This window comes from Myotis yumanensis, unplaced genomic scaffold (assembly GCF_028538775.1).
Source record: "Myotis yumanensis isolate MYYU_CA2020_CCGP unplaced genomic scaffold, mMyoYum1.0.hap1 SCAF_6, whole genome shotgun sequence".
Taxonomy (NCBI): domain Eukaryota; kingdom Metazoa; phylum Chordata; class Mammalia; order Chiroptera; family Vespertilionidae; genus Myotis; species Myotis yumanensis.
This window is the reverse complement of record NW_027223757.1, coordinates 76,646,410-76,668,394: the sequence shown is the minus strand read 5'-3', so window position 1 is coordinate 76,668,394 and position 21,985 is coordinate 76,646,410. Positions and strand designations below refer to the sequence as shown.

The 21,985-nt window shown below is 43.6% G+C and overlaps 2 protein-coding genes across 2 annotated transcripts; both read left to right on the top strand.

Annotated features, from left to right (window-relative positions):
- The first annotated feature begins 381 nt into the window (after nt 1–381).
- On the top strand, nt 382–6,873 carry LOC139012902 (uncharacterized protein C2orf78-like). The gene is made up of 3 exons (XM_070419109.1): nt 382–388; nt 3,568–4,305; nt 4,988–6,873. Exons 1-3 carry the CDS (start codon nt 382–384, stop codon nt 6,871–6,873), a joined length of 2,631 nt encoding a protein of 876 aa, XP_070275210.1.
- Nucleotides 6,874–11,332: 4,459 nt separating this feature from the next.
- LOC139012901 (uncharacterized protein C2orf78-like) lies at nt 11,333–18,094 on the top strand. The gene is made up of 3 exons (XM_070419108.1): nt 11,333–11,339; nt 14,788–15,525; nt 16,209–18,094. Exons 1-3 carry the CDS (start codon nt 11,333–11,335, stop codon nt 18,092–18,094), a joined length of 2,631 nt encoding a protein of 876 aa, XP_070275209.1.
- Nucleotides 18,095–21,985: the final 3,891 nt, after the last annotated feature.

Genomic DNA, 21,985 nt, shown 5'->3' with positions numbered 1-21,985 from the left:
CTTGTCCACTGGCACATCTGTCCTGAGAGCTCAGCCATTTAGGTGTTGGTTTAGCTCACCTACCGCTCCCTCTATCCAATCCTGTCTTCTTGGGAATCTGACCTTCTGATTGGCTCTCTCATCCCTTTAAACTGCCTGCTTATGACATCATTCTCCCACCAAACCTACCACCACCTGGTAGAATCTTGGGGTGCCCATGCAGTTGTCTGTAAACAAATTTGGATCATCGCAACTGACCAGTGACCAGTAACTGGTGACCAGTGACCAGTGGCCAGTATTACCAGTGACCTTCATACTGGACACATGTGCACTTTGGCTTCAGCCACTGACATATCTTCATTCCTTGCATCTACAGTTGATATTTACTCTTCTTCTCTGACCATGTCAGGTAAGGAAAGAACGTTTTTGAAGTTTTTCATTGGATTGTTATTTCTACCTAAATTTAGTTAGGGTGTCAAAAGAACGTAGAGTAATTTCGGGGAAATATGATATAGAAGTCTGCAGACCTAATTTCAATTTAGATTTTGACACTTAATAGCTCTGTGACTTTGGACAAGTCATTGGATCTCTCACAAAAAATGTTTTTTCCTCATCTGCTACATTCAGATGTTAGATTGGTTGTGGACTCTAATCCCTTCCATTTCTAATATGGAGTTTTAAAGAACACTCCTGTTGACAATGAAATCAAGACTTCTTGACAGTGTTTCAAAAGTAATAGAAAGAAAAGCTAAGTCATGTAGAAAACTAGCCATATGTAAAGAATATATATATGATGTCTTGTGTGTAACGATCTCCAACCACCAAGGTTTCAACTTTAGTATTTTAAATTGAATGCTGTTCAAAAGTAATATTTATGTGGTTTTGGAGTTTTCTATCCAAAGTAGGATAACAGAGGAAATCGGGAGAGAGGATGGAGAGTACTGGGCTATAGGAAGGCAAGTATTTCAATGTAAAAAATTAGAACTGTTTTCATCAGCACAGGCCAACAGGAACCAAGAGGGAGAGAAATACACAGGAAGTAAGTAGGGGAAAGTATAAAAATGACCAAGGAGAACATGAAAGAGCTCATGAGAACAAAAAGAGTAGTTTGGACTGGATTATTGGAGGGAACCAAAGATTTTAAATGAAAGCAGGAAGAGCACAGGGTGAAATCAGCTCGGACTAGGGCAAAATAATGTGGATCTCAGCAAATGCTTACATGGATAGAATAGGAAAGTAAGGCTGGAGTAGGGAACCACGAGCCAAAGGAGTGTATCAAAACAATCCAATTCAGTTGCGTGTGTTGTTTTTTTATTGCCCCTCTGAACACAGATGGCATATGACAGTTTGCAATATAAACATTTAAAAATGTATTTCAGAAATGATATTTCTTCTATACAAGAAACTAAGAAAGGGGATTATCTAGGGCATTGGAAATAACAGAATTTTCAGTGTTTCAATTCATTCTGATTTTTAAACTATGACTAGTAAAAAAAAATTAAGACTTTAAAAGAAAGATATGTCCTAAATGGAATCAGAAAGAATACACGCTTTGTGTGATTAGTGTGTTCAAAATCAAAGATGCTCTTCATCTTTAAAGTTATATTCTTCCCAAGACAGAGAGCACACTGACACACAGCCATTGCTTCATTTCAGGTCATAGCTACTTAAGGAAAAAAAGATAGAATCAAAACCCACATCTCTAATTTCACAGTTCTCAAAAAAATTTTTTTTAGATTCTCTTGGGGATTCCTTCATTAATATATTTTTTTTTAAATTGAAACCTATTGATGATGGTTTTAAGACGTTGGGTACGACCCCTTTCCTGGATGTTGAAGATGATGATAATCTAGGTTTTAAGATAAATATAAAAACCTTCATGATACATTTCAACTGTTCTTTTCTCTTTGTTATAAGGTTATATCAATTGAAATATATATATCTAATACACTGAGTATTTATTACTTACTGGGGAATAGTCAGAGAAACATGAATGAATACAATAATGGAATTCCTTTACATTTACTTTGTTCTCCGCATTAAAGTAGTATTTACTGAAATATGGGTCTGCATTTATAGGAGGCACATATACATCAACAGTGATTGCAGTGTGCTGCTTGTTATGCCATTTTTACTGATGTATCTCCTCTGTCCATACGTACTCGCTAAGAACTTACTCAAAATCACCTATTGTGGGTTGTTTCTGGTTAACAGTATTCACTGAAATAGAAGAGGCAATATTTACTTTTATGATACGGCATGTATGAAACAAAACTTCATTTTGTAGTAAATTTATTAGGGTCTGATGTTTGCTACGTGCCTCACTTCTTGAGAAACTCACTCTCAGATAGTCATTTTGAGGTAGGATCAGAAATCAGGCATGAAGACAGTAAGAAAGACCCTTTAAGTTTACCAACTGCATTGAGCTTCTGTGAGAATTATAGAAAGAGCATGTGAAGGGCACAGGCAAAATGAGACGCTGAAGATGGTCATGACAACAGATGTACTGTTTTCTCCTGGACAAACATACATCTGCATCAGAAGTTCTATTACTCCTAGATGTTGGCAGTGTAATGTGCAGAGCTCTGGCAAGGAAGTCGGGATGCTTAGATTATGGAAGCAGGTACTCAAACTAACATAGGGAGAGAACCGAGCCATAGTTTCCTCACTCATGAAATGAGAATGTTACAACAGCGATTCTCAAAGGACTCCTGGTTCTAAAATGCTTTAATTCTAGGAAAGAGCATACAAATCTATACTACCGCAGGTTCAAGGGCGAGATAGGTCAGGGAGCGGTTGCTTCTAGCCTAGAGAACGATGTATGAAGCACACCACTTGGGTCTTGTGGACATTTTTACTCAAGATTTTATATTCTATATAAAAGCCTAAGCGACTGAATGACCAAATGACTGAATGACCAGTTGAACCGCAGCTATGACACACATTGACACCAGGGACAAACGCTCAACACAGGAGCTACCACCCTGATGGTCAGTGTGGTCCCACAGTGGGAGCACCGCTCAGCTGACCGATGGTCACCAGACACCTGGGCTCATGACTGGAGATAGCAGCTACAGCGGAAGGAGCCTCTCCCACCTCTGCGGCAGTGCTACCCCTACCAAGCTGGAGCTGCTCAGCGCCTGGCCCTGGCTCAGGCTCCTCCCCCGTCCACCTGCTGCTTCCCGCAATACTACATCCCTCAGGCCAAAACCAGCCATCCCATATTCCCCTAGGCGTCCCGGATTGTGAGAGGGCACAGGCAGGCTGAGGGACCACACCAGTACATGATATATATTTTTTACTGATTTCAGAGAGGAAGGGGGAGGGAGAGAGAGAGAGATGGACACATCAACGATGAGAGAGAATCATTGATTGGCTGCCTTCTGCAGGCCCCTGACTGGGGAATTGAGCCCCCAACCTGGGTTTGTGCCCTTGACTGGAATTGAACCCAGACTCCCAAGCCAATGCTCTATCCACTGAACCTAAACAGCTAGGGCTGAAAGCAACAATCTTAAAATAATGATGATTTTCACACATATTGCTTATCAATCTCTTTGACTTTTTTCATCACCCTCTTCTTCCCTACAGACAATTCCAAAAATCCACCTTTCCTTGGAATTTCAACCTCCCTGCAACGCTCTCTTCCTCTGGAGAGCAATGCAGGAAGTGTCTGCAATTTCTACAGTGTCTCTGCTCCAGCCAACAGTTCACCATGGCTCCTGCCATCAGCCTCTGGCACCACTTTCCAACCTCTCATGGCTGGTGCCTACTTTTACCAACATGCTAGCACAACCATGTTGTCTGGAGTTCCTGGCCAGGGCCCAATCTCCATTCCAGCTGCTTCCAATCCTAAGGTTGTTGAGTGGGCTCTTACAGGAGACACTGAAAAGAAGTCATCATCACTCAGAAAATTCACTGTGACTGTCATTGACCAGGACACAACTGTCTCCTCTATGTCTCTGGCGTCCCAGTGTGATAAAACCTCAGATGCCTATAATATGGCCCCTCAGTCTCCATCACTTTCTGTCAACCTTGTTCAGGGGGCACCAATTCAGGGACAGGGCCTGTCACATCCCTACCAGGTGGGAAATCATGTGTGTTACTACAATCAAGGCACAATGGACCCTCTGCTCTCAGGAGAGGGTGGGCCCTACCTGCAGTCCTATGGCTCTGTGTCTTACACAGAGAGCAGGGCCTCTGCCCCTGACCCAGGGAAGGTCATGGTGCTAAAGGAGATTCAGTCCACAAACATGATACCGCCAGCCTCCACTTCTGGAATCTGCTACTCTGTGCCTCCTCAACCCATCACAAAGACAGGTTTTCAAGGTGAGTACAAACAGAAACAAGGAAGGGGAATAAGGTCAGCATTCAAAACTGGGGTCAATCTGCAGCTGCGAAGTGGTGAGTCCTCAGACAGGGAGAATGTAAGTCCTGTGACTTTAACCACTACCACCTTCAGTCAATGCCCTCCATTGTCAGACTCCTTATGAGGACACCTGAGAGAGGTGGGAAGGTGGGAAACTAACAGTCATGGATGCTACATTAGGAGAACTCCAAGAGCATACCAAGGGACACCACACTTTCCATGTCCTACCTGATGAGTCCTCCTGTACTACAATACTGCAATAAACTCCCTTGATTTATTGTTTGAGTCTCCTTCTAAGGCCTTTCGGTACATTATTGTGATAGTGCCCATTTAACTTTCCATCACTTCCTTAGTTGACACCTGGATTTAGGATCATGTGTTCCAACATCTTGTCCAAAGCAAACAGGCTATTCTCTCCCCTTGCTTATAGGCTTCATCAGGAAGAGCTCCATTCCTTGTCTTAGTCCTTGGTGTGAAGTGTTTTTATTCACTCAGGAAAGTAGAGAGAATTACAAAGGTTCCCTATGAGAATGGGAAACATTTTTTAAAAAATCACTTTTTTTTTTTATGGGACTTATAACAACCCTGTGAAATGCAAAGAAAATCCAGGGACTGACCGACTTCCCCTTGATTCCATTGTAGTGATGGAGACTTCCCTGGGGATGGAGACTTCCTTGGCATTGCAACTTCCAGGCCAAATATTTTATTTACCACCTACTCCAGAATTCCCCGAGGCCTGCAGTAACAGACATACCCAGGTACTTGAGAGTTATCCACCACCTCAGAGTGGGGACATTTCAATGGCACCCATAGTCCAGAATCCTATTAACCTGCTGGCACTGCCTCCAGCTCCAAGCCAGGAACAGAAAGAGAATAAGAATGTGGAGAATATTAAAACCCAGCTGTCCAAGCACGGGAATGGGTACCGGATCCCAACAGAAAACGAAGCTTCTCCACTGCTCCCTTTAGAAGTGCCTGACATTCCACAGGTGCTGGCCTGCACTGGTCCCCTTGGCCAAGAGGAGCAGCCTGGTTGTGACAACCCTGCTTTGGGAAAGAATAGCCTGAGACTTAAGGACCAAGGGACACTTAAAAATGGGACTGAATCTAATGACAGTTTTGCAGACATCGACACACTGGTGAAGGGTATTCACCTTCCACAGGTCTTAACTTCCTTGGATGACCTTGATCAGGCCCAAGGACCCAAGGTGATCAAAACCAAAGACACCAGGGGCCTCAAGTTGCACGAAGTGCAGAAAAAGTCAAGTGTCAGAAAGACTCGCTCTGATCAAGGCAGCAAGATCAAGCATAAAGCCTCTGAGCCTATCGCTGATGCTCCCCAGACCAAGATCAAGCCTGAGAGCCCAGATTGTGTGTTTGTGGAAGAAGTGGTTCCCTGCAATGCTGCAGCTCGTGGCAGGGCTCCTTCGAACATGGCCAAGCATTCTAACAGCAAACCTCAGAAAGCTGCAGCCAGCAGGACCAGCAATACTAAGAGCCATGGGCAGGAAAACACCAAAAGAAACCAAGAAAATTACTCCAAGAGAGCTGAGGAGAGGAAGCAGTCAGGGAACAAAGTCAAGGCAGAGGAGAAGCCAGCCATTCCCAAGATGAAGAGGAAGAAAAGTCATCCTGAGCTGCCACAAGAGGCCATCAAAAAGCCTCGCAGCGGCCTCCGTGTGCACATGCTGGAGTCTGTGCAGGTTTTCCATGCACTGGGCAAGAAGAGGGATGAGAAAGCTGACCTGTTTTCCTCGCAGGCCCTGGGAAACTCAAGCAACCCTAAAGGCCCCCAGCCACGCCCAGCTACCAAACCATGGCTGGTTATGCCCCGTGAGGGCAAAGGTCCTGTGAAAACTCAAGTCCAACCACCAAAAGCACACGGAAGTGCTGACAAAGGGTCTCCACCTCCATCCCAGGACAAGCTGCCTTCTCCCGGGAAGGTCAAGTTGGTGCCATTGGTTTTTCCAACCATGGACAAGCCTCAAGTTCGACCTGTTCGTCGCAGGCCACAGTCTCTGGCATCACGTCGGCCTGCTGTGACCAACCCTGCCAAGCCTGCTGCAGTCACTGCATCCCTGCCAACTCCTGTATCTCTGACAGGGCCTGTCAAAGCAGCTCAGCCAATATCGTCCAACTCAGCTGGACCAGGTTTGACCAACCGCGACTGCCCTAGTGTCCCGCAGCCTCCTGCTTCTAGGCCTGGGCCCTACAAAACATCATCTTGTGCTTCTTTCCAGCGGGAGCCTGTTCACTCGGCTGTGAGCCAGCCCCGGACCCTGCTCAAGCCTCACAACCACTATCTACTCCAGGATTTCGCCCTCCAACCAATTCCATGGAGGAAATCTGAGGTTCTGGGGCCAGTAATGTCAACACCCATCACAAAGGAGCAGAGGCCAGATCGAGAGGCCATGAAGAGGAAGGCTCAACTAGAGCGTGAGAATGCTGCCAAATTGGGGACAAGGCAGCATTTCATTGACAGGGAAAAAGAAGTGGACATCTCTCTGTACTATGGCTATGTGATGTAGGAGATGCTGGGAATGCTGGTGCCATTTGGATACCTGCTGTTTTTCAATAGATAGATAGATCATAAATAGATAGATCATAGATAGATAGTTAGATAGATAGATAGTTAGATAGATAGATAGATATATAGATAGATAGATAGATAGGAATGTCTCAGTCTTGGTATATTCTGTAACTTAAAAAAACTGAATAAATATTGTAAATTAGCATTTAATAATAAAGAAGTACTTTGAGTTTTGAGATGCTGTTAACTGTGCTCTTTCTTTGGTGGGTATGAGGATCAAAAGCTGCATGATAAGGAAAGAATTGGAAGTTGGATCGGTGAATGAGGGTCAAGGGGTAAGCACTGTGGGAAGAAAGGAACTTGGGCCATGGCCAGAAAGGCCAAAGACGGGGAGAGGTTATGGATTTATAAAGAGAAGCAGGAGCTGGGTGTATGGCAGAAGTGAGAAGCAGGATCTGAGATTAGTGTTAAAAGAGGAAAATTTGAATAGACTTGAGAGGGCAGAAGCTGAGTCTAGGTTGACCAGGAGAAATGTAAAACATTTCTTGGGAAGTGGGCCTTATGTCTCATGACCACTAGATAAGTATTTCAGAAAACATATTCAGGACACATTTCCTCTGGGATTGGGTTGCCTTACGCATATATGAATGTAGTTGGGGAAAGTGAGAACAAATTAGGGGAATCTACCAGATGAGTGGCAAGGGCTTACAGTTATCCTGGGGCAGATGATAACAGGGGCCTACAGAAGTGATTGTCTGCAGTAGGAGGCCCGCCCAGGACAGGACGTGGGAAATAAATGATCATTGACTCCACACCTATCCCCTGGCCCATGAATACACTACTTCAGTTAACCTTCACAACATGCAAGGCCAGTATACCTGTGTCACTTTACCGGAGAGGTTCAGTAATGGGATGAGTTCACACTGCATGCAGTAGAGTAAAGCCTCTATTTGAGGCCTATCTCTGAAGGCTTCATAGGTGGCCATGGGTCGCCAACCTGGCTTTCAGAACACAGAATCCAGAGGTTACTGGTGCATGAGATCAAACATCAGGTGAAGCCTAAACATTAACTTGAAGGGCTAGCTAGGGCCCCTGCATGATCCCAGGCTGCACATGCCGCCTTGTCTAAACACCACCATCAACTGAGCAAAGCCCAAGAGAAAAATCCTGGGAAGCATCCACGCCCACTGGCAAGAGCAATAGGCACACTGGGTCGCAGGTGACGAGCCCCCTAACTGCGGTAGCTAAGGATTCCCATGGGGACACAGAAAAAGGCGAGACTGGTCTGGATTGCAGGTATTTAGCTCATAGTGTTAGTCTCATATTACATAATAGTCTCAGGAATTTGGCAATGCAATGAAGGATTCCAAGAGGGAAAGACTTGAAAAAATTTATCATTTTAATCCATATCTCCACACTGCAACACTTCTCACAATTTCTTCTCAGGTAAGAATGCACCATCTTTGAAAAAACTCATCTCCTAAGAGGAAATTTGGGCCTATAAATGAAATATGTGTCTTTGGAGATTCCAACTATAGGAGCGATCTTCTTGTGGCCTCTCGGCCTCTTGGATCACATACTTCATACACAATGGAAGTCAAAAGCCCAAGGTAGATTGATACAGGTACCCTAAAAGCTTACCATCAAGAGACTATTAGACTTCCTCCCCCAAGCCATAGACTTCCTCCCCCAAGCCAGCTTAATCCATAGATAGCATGGGGTAAAGTAGGTTTACAGTTGTGAGTATGGGAAACAGAGACTTTATGGTTGTATTGTTATTTCTACATGATTGTACTATTTTCCACACACACAACTGTAAACCTACAGTAGAAGACTGGGTTAGCAACTCAGCACTGTCTTCTGACAGTAACAAGAGGGTTAGTGAGAAAAGCACTAACCAGGGGAAGAACAACAGAGGCAACCCAGGCCACACTGGGCTGACTGTACACATGTGTTCCTTAAGCTTGTGTGCACAGCATAACTCACCACAACGTCCTTTTTCACAGACCCCCTTTTAAGTTTCTCCACAAAATCCATCAGATCAAGCTAGTTCATGATGCTTCAAGATAAACTCGTCAAGGGAAAAATGTGCAATATGTCTTACCATGGTGCAATCTTTGAAAATAAGACTAGGGTGCTGCTGGGAATGCAGACTGGTACAGCCACTCTGAAAAACTCTCAAGACTTTCCTCAAAAAACAAAAAGATAGAACTTTCATTTGACCTAGTGATCCCACTTCTAGGAATATATCCAAAGAAACCAGAAACACCAATGAGAAACAATATATGTGCCCCTACGTTCAAAGCAGCACAAATTAAAGTAGCTAAGATTTGGAAAACAGCCCAAGTCCCCATGAGCAGATGAGTGGATAAAACAGCAGTGGTATATTTACACAATGCAATGCTATGCGGCTGTGAAAAAAGAAAGAACTCTTACCATTTGCAAAGTATGGACAGACCTGGAGAGTATTATGCTAAGCGAAATAAGCCAGAGAAAGACAAGTATTACATAATCTCACTCATATCTGGAATCCAATGAAGAAAATAAACTGATGAGCAAAGTACACCTAAAGATATAGAAGCATGGAACAGATTGACAAATTTCAGAGGGAAGGTGTGGGTGTGGGTGTGGGTGTGATGAACTGGGGACTTGGATGCATGTTTGCATAGCCCATGGACCCAGAAAATGGAGTGGTGAAGGTAGAAGGGGGGATGGCAGGGGTGGGGTGGGTGGAGTGGTTCAATGGGGGGGGGTGACAAAATAGAAAATAAAGGGGACATCTCTAATACAATAATACATATGAATAAATAAATAAAAAGTACGACTAGGAAGAAAACAAATGAACAAAACCAGAGCATTGACACACAGCACAAAGACAATCTCTGTTCTGCAAACACACCAATGATTTATATAATTGAGCTAATATGACAAGAAAGAAAATGAAAATGTATTTAAGATTATAATCTGTAGTGAGCAAAATTCCTTGCATCTGCTGCACTAGGTAAGTTGTGCATACATGTAAATGGTCTGTTCTCTTAATACAAAATGAGACCAAAATGTGTCAATGTATTTTTCACAGAACCTAAAATATCCCCATGAATGTCTTCCGTCCTGTACAATTACACTTTGCCTGTCCCCTAGTCTCCAAGAATGTCCTTGTCTTTCTCTAACTAGTCTCCTCATCACTTGTGCCTGGCTTTGCACCCAAGCATGGCAGACAGGGAATCCTAGAGGCCCAAAGTTCTACAGCGGCTGTTTGCAAAGGGGGAGGAGACTGCAGTAACTGCCACACTGGATACACTTTATGAGAGAAGGAAAAGGGAACATATCGTGAAGGCCTCTCACATATGATAGGGCAGGATGGCAGGATGCCTACATGGCCCAAGGAACCTGAGGGAGCAAATGATGGGCAGAAGAAGTGCAACCAAAGGCTGGAAGAGGAAAGGTGTGCAGTCAGCTGACTCCTAGCTCTTTGGTCATTGCTTGAAATGGACAGAGTCCATTGGGGGAAGCATCAGACACTACAAAGCAGTCCCTGCTCCTGCAAGTGGACAGGAAGTAACATCCATGTGTGTCAGAATGCAAGATCAAAGCTTGTCTACAATCAATGCCTACAATGAAGAAGGAGAAAAAATGGGAGTGGTAGGAGATGCAAGTCAACCTAGCCTGGCCCAGCCCAACCCAGAGAAGGTAGGATTCAAGGAGAAGAAACTACAAGGGAAGAGCCTTGGACCACATCATTCTGCACAAAATACACTCAAGAAACTTCCTTTTACTGTTCAACCAACTGACAGAAAGAGCTCCGTAATCCCTTCCTTTTCTCCTCAAAAGCCACAGTAAATTCACTAATGAGGTGGACTGGTATGATTTCAGAACAACTGTAAGTGTGCAACCTAGATGCCCCTTTCCATTCTCTCTAAGGATATTAGCAAAATATATAATGATAAACATGTTATACAATACAATATGGAGAATATAAGTAACTAGCAGTGAATGATATTCATGAATGTCTGTAACAAACTGAGATTACTTCCCTAACATATGAGCCCGGGGAAAGTGAGACTATCACAGCTGTATTGTCATCTAGCCCATGTGTCCTGAGAGCTCAGCCATTTAGGTGTTGGTTTAGCTCCCCTACAGCTCCCGCTATCCAATCCTGACTTCTTGGGAACCTGACCTCCCGATTGGCTCTCTCATCCCTTTAAACTGCCTGCTTTGTGACATCATTCTCCCACCAAACCTACCACCACCTGGTACAATCTTGGGGTGCCCAAGGAGTTGTCTGTAAACAAATTTGGATCATCGCAACTGACCAGTGACCAGTAACTGGTGACCAGTGACCAGTGGCCAGTATGACCAGTGACTTTCGTACTGGACACATGTGCTCTTTGGCTTCAGCCACTGAGAAATCGTCATTCCTTGCCTCTACAGTTGTTATCTGCTCTTCTTCTCTGGCCATGTCAGGTAAGGAAAGAACCTTTTTGAAGTTTTTCATTGGATTGTTATTTATACCTAAATTTAGCAATAGTGTCAAAAGAGCATAGAGTAATTTGGGGAAATATGATATAGAAGTCTGCAGACCTAATTTCAGTTTAGATTTTGACATCTACTGGCAATGTGACTTTGGACAAGTCATTGGATCTCTCACAAAATACGTTTTTTCCTCATCTGCTACATTCGGATGTTAGATGGTTGTGGACTCTAATAACTTCCTTTTCTAATATGGAGTTTTAAAGAACACTCCAGTTGACAATGAAATCAAGACTTCTTGAGAGTGTTTCAACAGCAATGGAAAGAAAACCTAAGTCATGTAGAAAACTAGAAATACCTACATATAGGTATAGATATAGATATAGATATAGATATAGATATAGATATAGATGTATGTGATGTGTCCTGTGTAATGGTCTCCAACCACCAAGGTTTCAACTTTAGCATTTTAAATTGAGTGCTGTTCCAAAAGTAATATTCATGTGGTTTGGAGTTTTCTATCCAAAGTAGGATAACAGAGAAAATAGGGAAAGAGGATGGGGAGTACTGGGCTATAGGAAGGCAAGTATTTCAATGTGAAAAGTTAGAACTGCTTTCATCAGCACAGGCCAACAGCAACCAAGAGGGAGGGAAAAACACAAGCAGGAAGGAGGGGGAAGTATAAAAATGAACAAGGAGAACATGAAAGAGCTCATGAGAACAAAAAGAGCAGTTTGGAATGGAATATTGGAGGGAACCAAAGAATATAAATGAAAGCAGAAAGAGCATAGGGTGAAATCAGCTCGGACTAGGGCAAAGTAATGTGGCTCTCAGCAAATGCTTACATTGATAGAATAGGAAAGAAAGTAAGGCTGGAGTAGGGTCCCACTATCCACAGCAGTATATCAAAACAATCCTGTTCAGTTGCCCGTTTTTTTATTGCCTCTCTGAACACAGATGGCCTGTGACAGTTTGCAATATAAACATTTAAAAATGCATTTCAGTAATGATGTTTCTTATATACAAAAAACTAAGAAAGGTGATTATCTAGGGCCGTGGTCGGCAAACTGCTGCTCGAGAGCCACATGTGGCTCTTTGGCCCCTTCAGTGTGGCTCTTCTTAAGCCTTAGGAGTACCCTAATTAAGTTAATAAGAATGTACCTACCTTTACAGTTTCAGTTTAAAAAATGTGGCTCTCAAAAGAAATTTCAATCGTGGTACTGTTGATATTTGGATCTGCTGACTAATGAGTTTACCGACCATTGATTTCGGGCATTGGAAATAACAGAGTTTTCAGTGTTTCAATTCATTCTGATTTTTAAACGATGACAATGTTTTGTCTAGTAATAAAAAAAAATTAAGACTTTAAAAGAAAGATATGTCCTAAATGGAATCAGAAAGAATACACGCTTTGTGTGATTAGTATGTTCCAAGTCAAAGATGCTCTTCATCTTCAAAGTTATTTTCTTCCTAACGAAGAGAGCACACTGATACACAGCCATTGCTTCATTTCAGGTCATAGCTACTTAAGGAAAAAAAGATAGCATCAAGTCCCGCATCTCTAATTTCACAGTTCTCAAAAGTGATTTTTTTAGATTCTCTTGGGGATTCCTTCATTAATGTTTTTTTTTATTGAAACCTATTGATGATGGTTTTAAGACGTTGGGTACGACCCCTTTCCTGGATGTTGAAGATGATGATAATCTAGGTTTTAAGATAAATATAAAAACCTTCATGATACATTTCAACTGTTCTTTTCTCTTTGTTATAAGGTTCTATTAATTGAAATATATATATCTAATACACTAAGTATTTATTACTTACTGGGGAATAGTCAGAGAAACATGAATGAATACAATAATGGAATTCCTTTACATTTACTTTGTTCTCCGCTTTAAACTAGTATTTACTGAAATATTGGTCTGCATATATAGGAGGCACATATACATCAAGAGTGATTGCAGTGTGCTGCTTGTTATGCCATTTTTACTGATATATCTCCTCTGTCCATACGTACTCGCTAAGAACTTACTCAAAATCACCTATTGTGGGTTGTTTCTGGTTAACAGTATGCACTAAAATAGAATAGGCAATATTTACGTTTATGATACGGCATGTATGAAACAAAACTTCATTTTGTAGTAAATTTATTAGGGTCTGATGTTTGCTACGTGCCTCACTTCTTGAGAAACTCACTCTCAGATAGTCATTTTGAGGTAGGATCAGAAATCAGGCATGAAGACAGTAAGAAAGACCCTTTAAGTTTACCAACTGCATTGAGCTTCTATGAGAATTATAGGAAGAGCATGTGAAGGGCACAGGCAAAAAAGACGCTGAAGATGGTCATGACAACAGATGTACTGTCTTCTCCTGGACAAACAAACATCTGCATCAGAAGTTCTATTACTCCTAGATGTTGGCAGTGTCATGTGCAGAGCTCTAGCAAGGAAGTCGGGATGCTTAGGTTATGGAAGCAGGTACTCAAACTAACAAAGGGAGAGAACCGAGCCATAGTTTCCTCACTCATGAAATGAGAATGTTACAACAGCGATTCTCAAAGGACTCCTGGTTCTAAAATGCTTTAATTCTAGGAAAGAGCATACAAATCTATACTACCGCAGGTTCAAGGGCGAGATAGGTCAGGGAGTGGTTGCTTCTAGCCTAGAGAACGATGTATGAAGCACACCACTTGGGTCTTGTGGACATTTTTACTCAAGATTTTATATTCTATATAAAAGCCTAAGCGACTGAATGACCAAATGACTGAATGACCAGTTGAACCGCAGCTATGACACACATTGACACCAGGGACAAACGCTCAACGCAGGAGCTACCACCCTGATGGTCAGTGTGGTCCCACAGTGGGAGCACCGCTCAGCTGACCGATGGTCACCAGACACCTGGGCTCATGACTGGAGATAGCAGCTACAGCGGAAGGAGCCTCTCCCACCTCTGCGGCAGTGCTACCACTACCAAGCTGGAGCTGCTCAGCGCCTGGCCCTGGCTCAGGCTCCTCCCCCGTCCACCTGCTGCTTCCCGCAATACTACATCCCTCAGGCCAAAACCAGCCGTCCCATATTCCCCTAGGCGTCCCGGATTGTGAGAGGGCACAGGCAGGCTGAGGGACCACACCAGTACATGATACATATTTTTTACTGATTTCAGAGAGGAAGGGGGAGGGAGAGAGAGAGAGATGGACACATCAACGATGAGAGAGAATCATTGATTGGCTGCCTTCTGCAGGCCCCTTACTGGGGAATTGAGCCCCCAACCTGGGTTTGTGCCCTTGACTGGAATTGAACCCAGACTCCCAAGCCAATGCTCTATCCACTGAACCTAAACAGCTAGGGCTGAAAGCAACAATCTTAAAATAATGATGATTTTCACACATATTGCTTATCAATCTCTTTGACTTTTTTCATCACCCTCTTCTTCCCTACAGACAATTCCAAAAATCCACCTTTCCTTGGAATTTCAACCTCCCTGCAACGCTCTCTTCCTCTGGAGAGCAATGCAGGAAGTGTCTGCAATTTCTACAGTGTCTCTGCTCCAGCCAACAGTTCACCATGGCTCCTGCCATCAGCCTCTGGCACCACTTTCCAACCTCTCATGGCTGGTGCCTACTTTTACCAACATGCTAGCACAACCATGTTGTCTGGAGTTCCTGGCCAGGGCCCAATCTCCATTCCAGCTGCTTCCAATCCTAAAGTTTTTGAGTGGGCTCTTACAGGAGACACTGAAAAGAAGTCATCATCACTCAGAAAATTCACTGTGACTGTCATTGACCAGGACACAACTGTCTCCTCTATGTCTCTGGCGTCCCAGTGTGATAAAACCTCAGATGCCTATAATATGGCCCCTCAGTCTCCATCACTTTCTGTCAACCTTGTTCAGGGGGCACCAATTCAGGGACAGGGCCTGTCACATCCCTACCAGGTGGGAAATCATGTGTGTTACTACAATCAAGGCACAATGGACCCTCTGCTCTCAGGAGAGGGTGGGCCCTACCTGCAGTCCTATGGCTCTGTGTCTTACACAGAGAGCAGGGCCTCTGCCCCTGACCCAGGGATGGTCATGGTGCTAAAGGAGACTCAGTCCACAAACATGATACCGCCAGCCTCCACTTCTGGAATCTGCTACTCTGTGCCTCCTCAACCCATCACAAAGACAGGTTTTCAAGGTGAGTACAAACAGAAACAAGGAAGGGGAATAAGGTCAGCATTCAAAACTGGGGTCAATCAGCAGCTGGGAAGTGGTGAGTCCTCAGACAGGGAGAATGTAAGTCCTGTGACTTTAACCACTACCACCTTCAGTCAATGCCCTCCATTGTCAGACTCCTTATGAGGACACCTGACAGAGGTGGGAAGGTGGGAAACTAACAGCCATGGATGCTACATTAGGAGAACTCCAAGAGCATACCAAGGGACACCACACTTTCCACTGTCCTACCTGATGAGTCCTCCTGTACTACAATACTACAATAAACTCCCTTGATTTATTGTTTGAGTCTCCTTCTAAGGCCTTTCGGTACATTATTGTGATAGTGCCCATTTAACTTTCCATCACTTCCTTAGTTGACACCTGGATTTAGGATCATGTGTTCCAACATCTTGTCCAAAGCAAACAGGCTATTCTCTCCCCTTGCTTATAGGCTTCATCAGGAAGAGCTCCATTCCTTGTCTTAGTCCTTAGTGTGAAGTGTTTTTATTCAATCAGGAAAGTAGAGAGAATTACAAAGGTTCCCTATGAGAATGGGAAACCTTTTTTAAAAAATCACTTTTTTTTTTTATGGGACTTATAACAACCCTGTGAAATGCAAAGAAAATCCAGGGACTGACCGACTTCCCCTTGATTCCATTGTAGTGATGGAGACTTCCCTGGGGATGGAGACTTCCTTGGCATTGCAACTTCCAGGCCAAATATTTTATTTACCACCTACTCCAGAATTTCCCGAGGCCTGCAGTAACAGACATACCCAGGTACTTGAGAGTTATCCACCACCTCAGAGTGGGGACATTTCAATGGCACCCATAGTCCAGAATCCTATTAACCTGCTGGCACTGCCTCCAGCTCCAAGCCAGGAACAGAAAGAGAATAAGAATGTGGAGAATATTAAAACCAAGCTTTCCAAGCACGGGAATGGGTACCGGATCCCAACAGAAAACGAAGCTTCTCCACTGCTCCCTTTAGAAGTGCCTGACATTCCACAGGTGCTGGCCTGCACTGGTCCCCTTGGCCAAGAGGAGCAGCCTGGTTGTGACAACCCTGGTTTGGGAAAGAATAGCCTGAGACTTAAGGACCAAGGGACACTTAAAAATGGGACTGAATCTAATGACAGTTTTGCAGACATCGACACACTGGTGAAGGGTATTCACCTTCCACAGGTCTTAACTTCCTTGGATGACCTTGATCAGGCCCAAGGACCCAAGGTGATCAAAACCAAAGACACCAGGGGCCTCAAGTTGCACGAAGTGCAGAAAAAGTCAAGTGTCAGAAAGACTCGCTCTGATCAAGGCAGCAAGATCAAACATAAAGCCTCTGAGCCTATCGCTGATGCTCCCCAGACCAAGATCAAGCCCGAGAGCCCAGATTGTGTGTTTGTGGAAGAAGTGGTTCCCTGCAATGTTGCAGCTCGTGGCAGGGCTCCTTCGAACATGGCCAAGCACTCTAACAGCAAACCTCAGAAAGCTGCAGCCAGCAGGACCAGCAATACTGAGAGCCATGGGCAGGAAAACACCAAAAGAAACCAAGAAAATTACTCCAAGAGAGCTGAGGAGAGGAAGCAGTCAGGGAACAAAGTCAAGGCAGAGGAGAAGCCAGCCATTCCCAAGATGAAGAGGAAGAAAAGTCATCCTGAGCTGCCACAAGAGGCCATCAAAAAGCCTCGCAGCGGCCTCCGTGTGCACATGCTGGAGTCTGTGCAGGTTTTCCATGCACTGGGCAAGAAGAGGGATGAGAAAGCTGACCTGTTTTCCTCGCGGGCCCTGGGAAACTCAAGCAACCCTAAAGGCCCCCAGCCACGCCCAGCTACCAAACCATGGCTGGTTATGCCCCGTGAGGGCAAAGGTCCTGTGAAAACTCAAGTCCAACCACCCAAAGCACATGGAAGTGCTGACAAAGGGTCTCCACCTCCATCCCAGGACAAGCTGCCTTCTCCCGGGAAGGTCAAGTTGGTGCCATTGGTTTTTCCAACCATGGACAAGCCTCAAGTTCGACCTGTTCGTCGCAGGCCACAGTCTCTGGCATCACGTCGGCCTGCTGTGACCAACCCTGCCAAGCCTGCTGCAGTCACTGCATCCCTGCCAACTCCTGTATCTCTGACAGGGCCTGTCAAAGCAGCTCAGCCAATATCGTCCAACTCAGCTGGACCAGGTTTGACCAACCGCGACTGCCCTAGTGTCCCGCAGCCTCCTGCTTCTAGGCCTGGGCCCTACAAAACATCATCTTGTGCTTCTTTCCAGCGGGAGCCTGTTCACTCGGCTGTGAGCCAGCCCCGGACCCTGCTCAAGCCTCACAACCACTATCTACTCCAGGATTTCGCCCTCCAACCAATTCCATGGAGGAAATCGGAGGTTCTGGGGCCAGTAATGTCAACACCCATCACAAAGGAGCAGAGGCCAGATCGAGAGGCCATGAAGAGGAAGGCTCAACTAGAGCGTGAGAATGCTGCCAAATTGGGGACAAGGCAGCATTTCATTGACAGGGAAAAAGAAGTGGACATCTCTCTGTACTATGGCTATGTGATGTAGGAAATGCTGGGAGTGCTGGTGCCATTTGGATACCTGCTCTTTTTCAATAGATAGATAGATCATAAATAGATAGATCATAGATAGATAGTTAGATAGATAGATAGTTAGATAGATAGATAGATAGATAGATAGATAGGAATGTCTCAGTCTTGGTATATTCTGTAACTTAAAAAAACTGAATAAATATTGTAAATTAGCATTTAATAATAAAGAAGTACTTTGAGTTTTGAGATGCTGTTAACTGTGCTCTTTCTTTGGTGGGTATGAGGATCAAAAGCTGCTTCGAGTGCCCAGTTGGGGTCACTAGCAGAGCTTGTAGGGAAAGATTGTTTTTGGGGAGCCTGGGAAACAGAGCTGGGAGTGGCGCCGGGGGAACCACCTCTGGGCGGAGCTGGTTCAGGTACAATAGAGAACTGGTCGGAGAGAACTTATAGCCTCGGAGGTCAACCCAGACACACTGCCACCCAGAGGCAGAGCCACGAACTGACTCCTCTGTAAATACAGATAAGGCAATAAGGACTGTGGCTTGCAACAAGGAGGAACAGTGTATCAGAGGGAAAGTCAACATTCTCCTGAATTCCGGGCGTGCGAATAAGAAGAGTAGAAGATCTGAAGCACCTGCATTAATGCACATTTTTATTTTTATTTTTTTAAATTACTTTTTCTCCTTTTAACTAAGAAAACATGTTTCTTTTTTTTTTCTTTTTTTTTTTCATTTTTCTTTTTCTCCATCACCCGATTTTGCCCTTTCAGCTACTACATTTTTATTTTTAACTAGTATTATTACCGCTACCATTTTACCAGTTTTTAAAGTGTCATCTTATCTTGTCTTTATTTTATTTTGGGACTAATGTTCTCCATTCTATTTTCATCGTTCCTTTAGAAACATTTTTCTCTACCTCAATTTGCCTCTGTGCTAAACAATCTTCCCCACTTTTTCCCTTTTGCTGTCCTGCTTCTCTTACCCTACTCCAGCTTTAGATCTTCCCTATTCTTTTTACCCTCTGTCAAAATTTAACCCTGCTTAAATATCCTATGTCCAATCCCCTGTTCTAAATCCTTATACACCTTTCCCTTATCTTCCTTCACTATCCATTTTTTTTTCTCTCTCTTCTTCTTTTCTCTCTCTATTGTTTTATCGTTGTTTGCCTGATTGACGAGTATATTGTTTTTCTATTTTTTCTTTTTTTTTCTTTTTCTTTTTTTGATTGTTTGTGAGGTTAGACTGCTTATTCTTTTTATTTTCCTGCCCCTCCCTCTCCCCCCCACCCCGGTTATTTCTGCGCTTCTCTGTCCCCTTGCGTCGCTTGATATTATTGGTTGTTTGTAGTTTGTATTCATCTCCAGGAATCTGTTGCTGCAATTTGTTGGTATTAGTGGCGGACCTATAGGAGTTTTCTCCTCACATAAATAGTCTCTCCCCCTTTTACACTTCACTCTCTTTTCTCTCTTACTTTTTTTCTTCTTTCTTTTTTTTTCTTTTTTTTTCTTTTTTTCCTCCTCTTTTTCCCCTCCCTTTTCCAATCTCATTTTTGCACTCCTTTTTTTCTTTCTTTCTTTTTTCTCTTCTACCTTTTTCTCTTCTTTCCCCCTTATCTCCCAACTCTCTTAGCTCGGGTGGCCACCTTTATTTGGGGTTAGTAATATCGTAAATACAATAGTGTTCAGTGCCTGGTACGTTGTGCCTTGTTGTGTTGTATTTTGTGCCTCTAAATCAACGCAACAGATTCAAGCAACAGCGGCCTCCTGATCACCACACGCTCTGCCTGGGGAACAGTTGCTGCGTCTGAAGCCTCCCTCCACCAGCCAGAAGAGCCACCACAACTGTGAACAGCACCCATCAGAGGCCCTGCTATCAACAGAGGAGCCGCTGCTACCACAACCGCCCAAGGAGCAACCACAGACCGAGGAGCCACTGCCACCCAGGGAGCAGCCACTGCCACCCAGGGTCCAGCCACTGAACGATTCAACAACTAGTAATGTCAGTGAGATCAAACATGGGTAGACAAAGAAACCCCCAAAGGAAAGAAAAGGAGGACTCGCCAGAAAAGCAGCTAAGTGAGACAGAGATATGCAACATGACGGAAAAAGAATTCAGAATAAGGTTCCTAGAGTACATGCACCGGATGTTCAAGAAGCAAGAAGAAACAGATGAAAAACTCAACTATGTATGCAAGAAGCTAGAAGAAACAGATGAAAAAATCAACAACTTAAGTAAGTCCCAAGAAGAAATGAAGAGCGACATAGCTGCAATAAAAAACACCATTGAAAGTATCAACAGTAGACTGGGAGAAGCGGAGGACCGAATCAGTGAATTAGAAGACAAGGAAGCAAAACACACTCAAACTGTACTGCAAATGGAGAAAAAAATTAAAAGACAGGAGGAGAGCCTAAGGGAACTTTGGGACAACATGAAACGAAGCAACATACGAATAATAGGGGTGCCAGAACAACAGAAAGATGAACATGGATTAGAAAACCTATTCGAAGAAATAATATCAGAAAACTTCCCTGAGGTGGGGAAGAAAAAAGTCACACAAGCCCAGAGAGTCCCAAACAAGGTGAACCCGAAAAGACCCACACCAAGACACATCATAATTACCATGGCAAATGTTCAGGATAAAGAGAGAATCTTACAGGCTGCAAGAGAGAGGCGGAAAGTAACATACAAGGGATCTCCCATTAGATTATCAAATGATTTCTCAACAGAAACTCATCAGGCCAGAAAAGAATGGACGGAAATCTACAAAGTGATGCAAAGCAAAGGACTGAATCCAAGAATACTCTATCCAGCAAGGCTATCATTCAAAATTGAAGGGGAAATAAGAAGCTTCACAGACAAAAAAGGGCTAAGGGAGTTTATCACCACCAAGCCAGCCATGCAAGAAATGCTAAAGGGACTGGTGTAAAAGAAGAAATATCAAGCTCAGAAAGAAAACAGCCACACACACACACACAAAAAAGAAATGGCTACAAACAAGTACCTTTCAATAATAACTTTAAATGTAAATGGACTAAATGCTCCAAATAAAAGACATTGAGTGGCTGAATGGATAAAAAAACATGACCCATACATCTGCTGTCTACAAGTGACCCACCTCATTGGAAAGGACTCACACAGACTGAAAGTGAAGGGATGGAAAAATATCTTTCACGCAAATGGACAGGAAAAGAAAGCTGGGGTAGCAATACTTATATCTGACAAAATACATCTCAAAGTGAAGGCCATAACCAGAGATAAGGAAGGCCACTTCATAATACTAAAGGGATCAATACAACAAGAAGATATAACCCTGGTAAACATATATGCACCCAATGCAGGAGCACCCACATACATAAGAAAACTTCTGGAAGATATCAGGGGAGATATCGACAATAACACAATCATAGTAGGGGACTTTAATACACCACTGACATCACTGGATAAATCCGCTAGACAAACAATCAGCAAAGAAACAGCAATCCTAAATGACTCACTAGATCAGATGGACTTAATTGACATCTTCAGAACACTACACCCCACAGCTGCGGAATATACATTCCTCTCAGGTGCTCATGGGACATATTCAAAAATAGACCACATATTGGGTCACAAGCAAAGTCTCCACAAATTCAAGAAGATAGAAATCATAAAAAGCATCTTCTCAGACCACGATGGCATAATGTTAGAAATAAACTACAATAAAAACAACCCAAAATACTCAAACACTTGGAAGCTGAATAGCATGTTATTAAATATTGATTGGGTTACCGATGACATCAAAGAAGAAATTAAAAACATCCTGGACACTAATGACAATGAAAACACAACAATCCAAAACCTCTGGGACACAATGAAAGCAGTCCTGAGAGGGAAGTTTATAGCTCTACAGGCCTATCTCAAAAAACAAG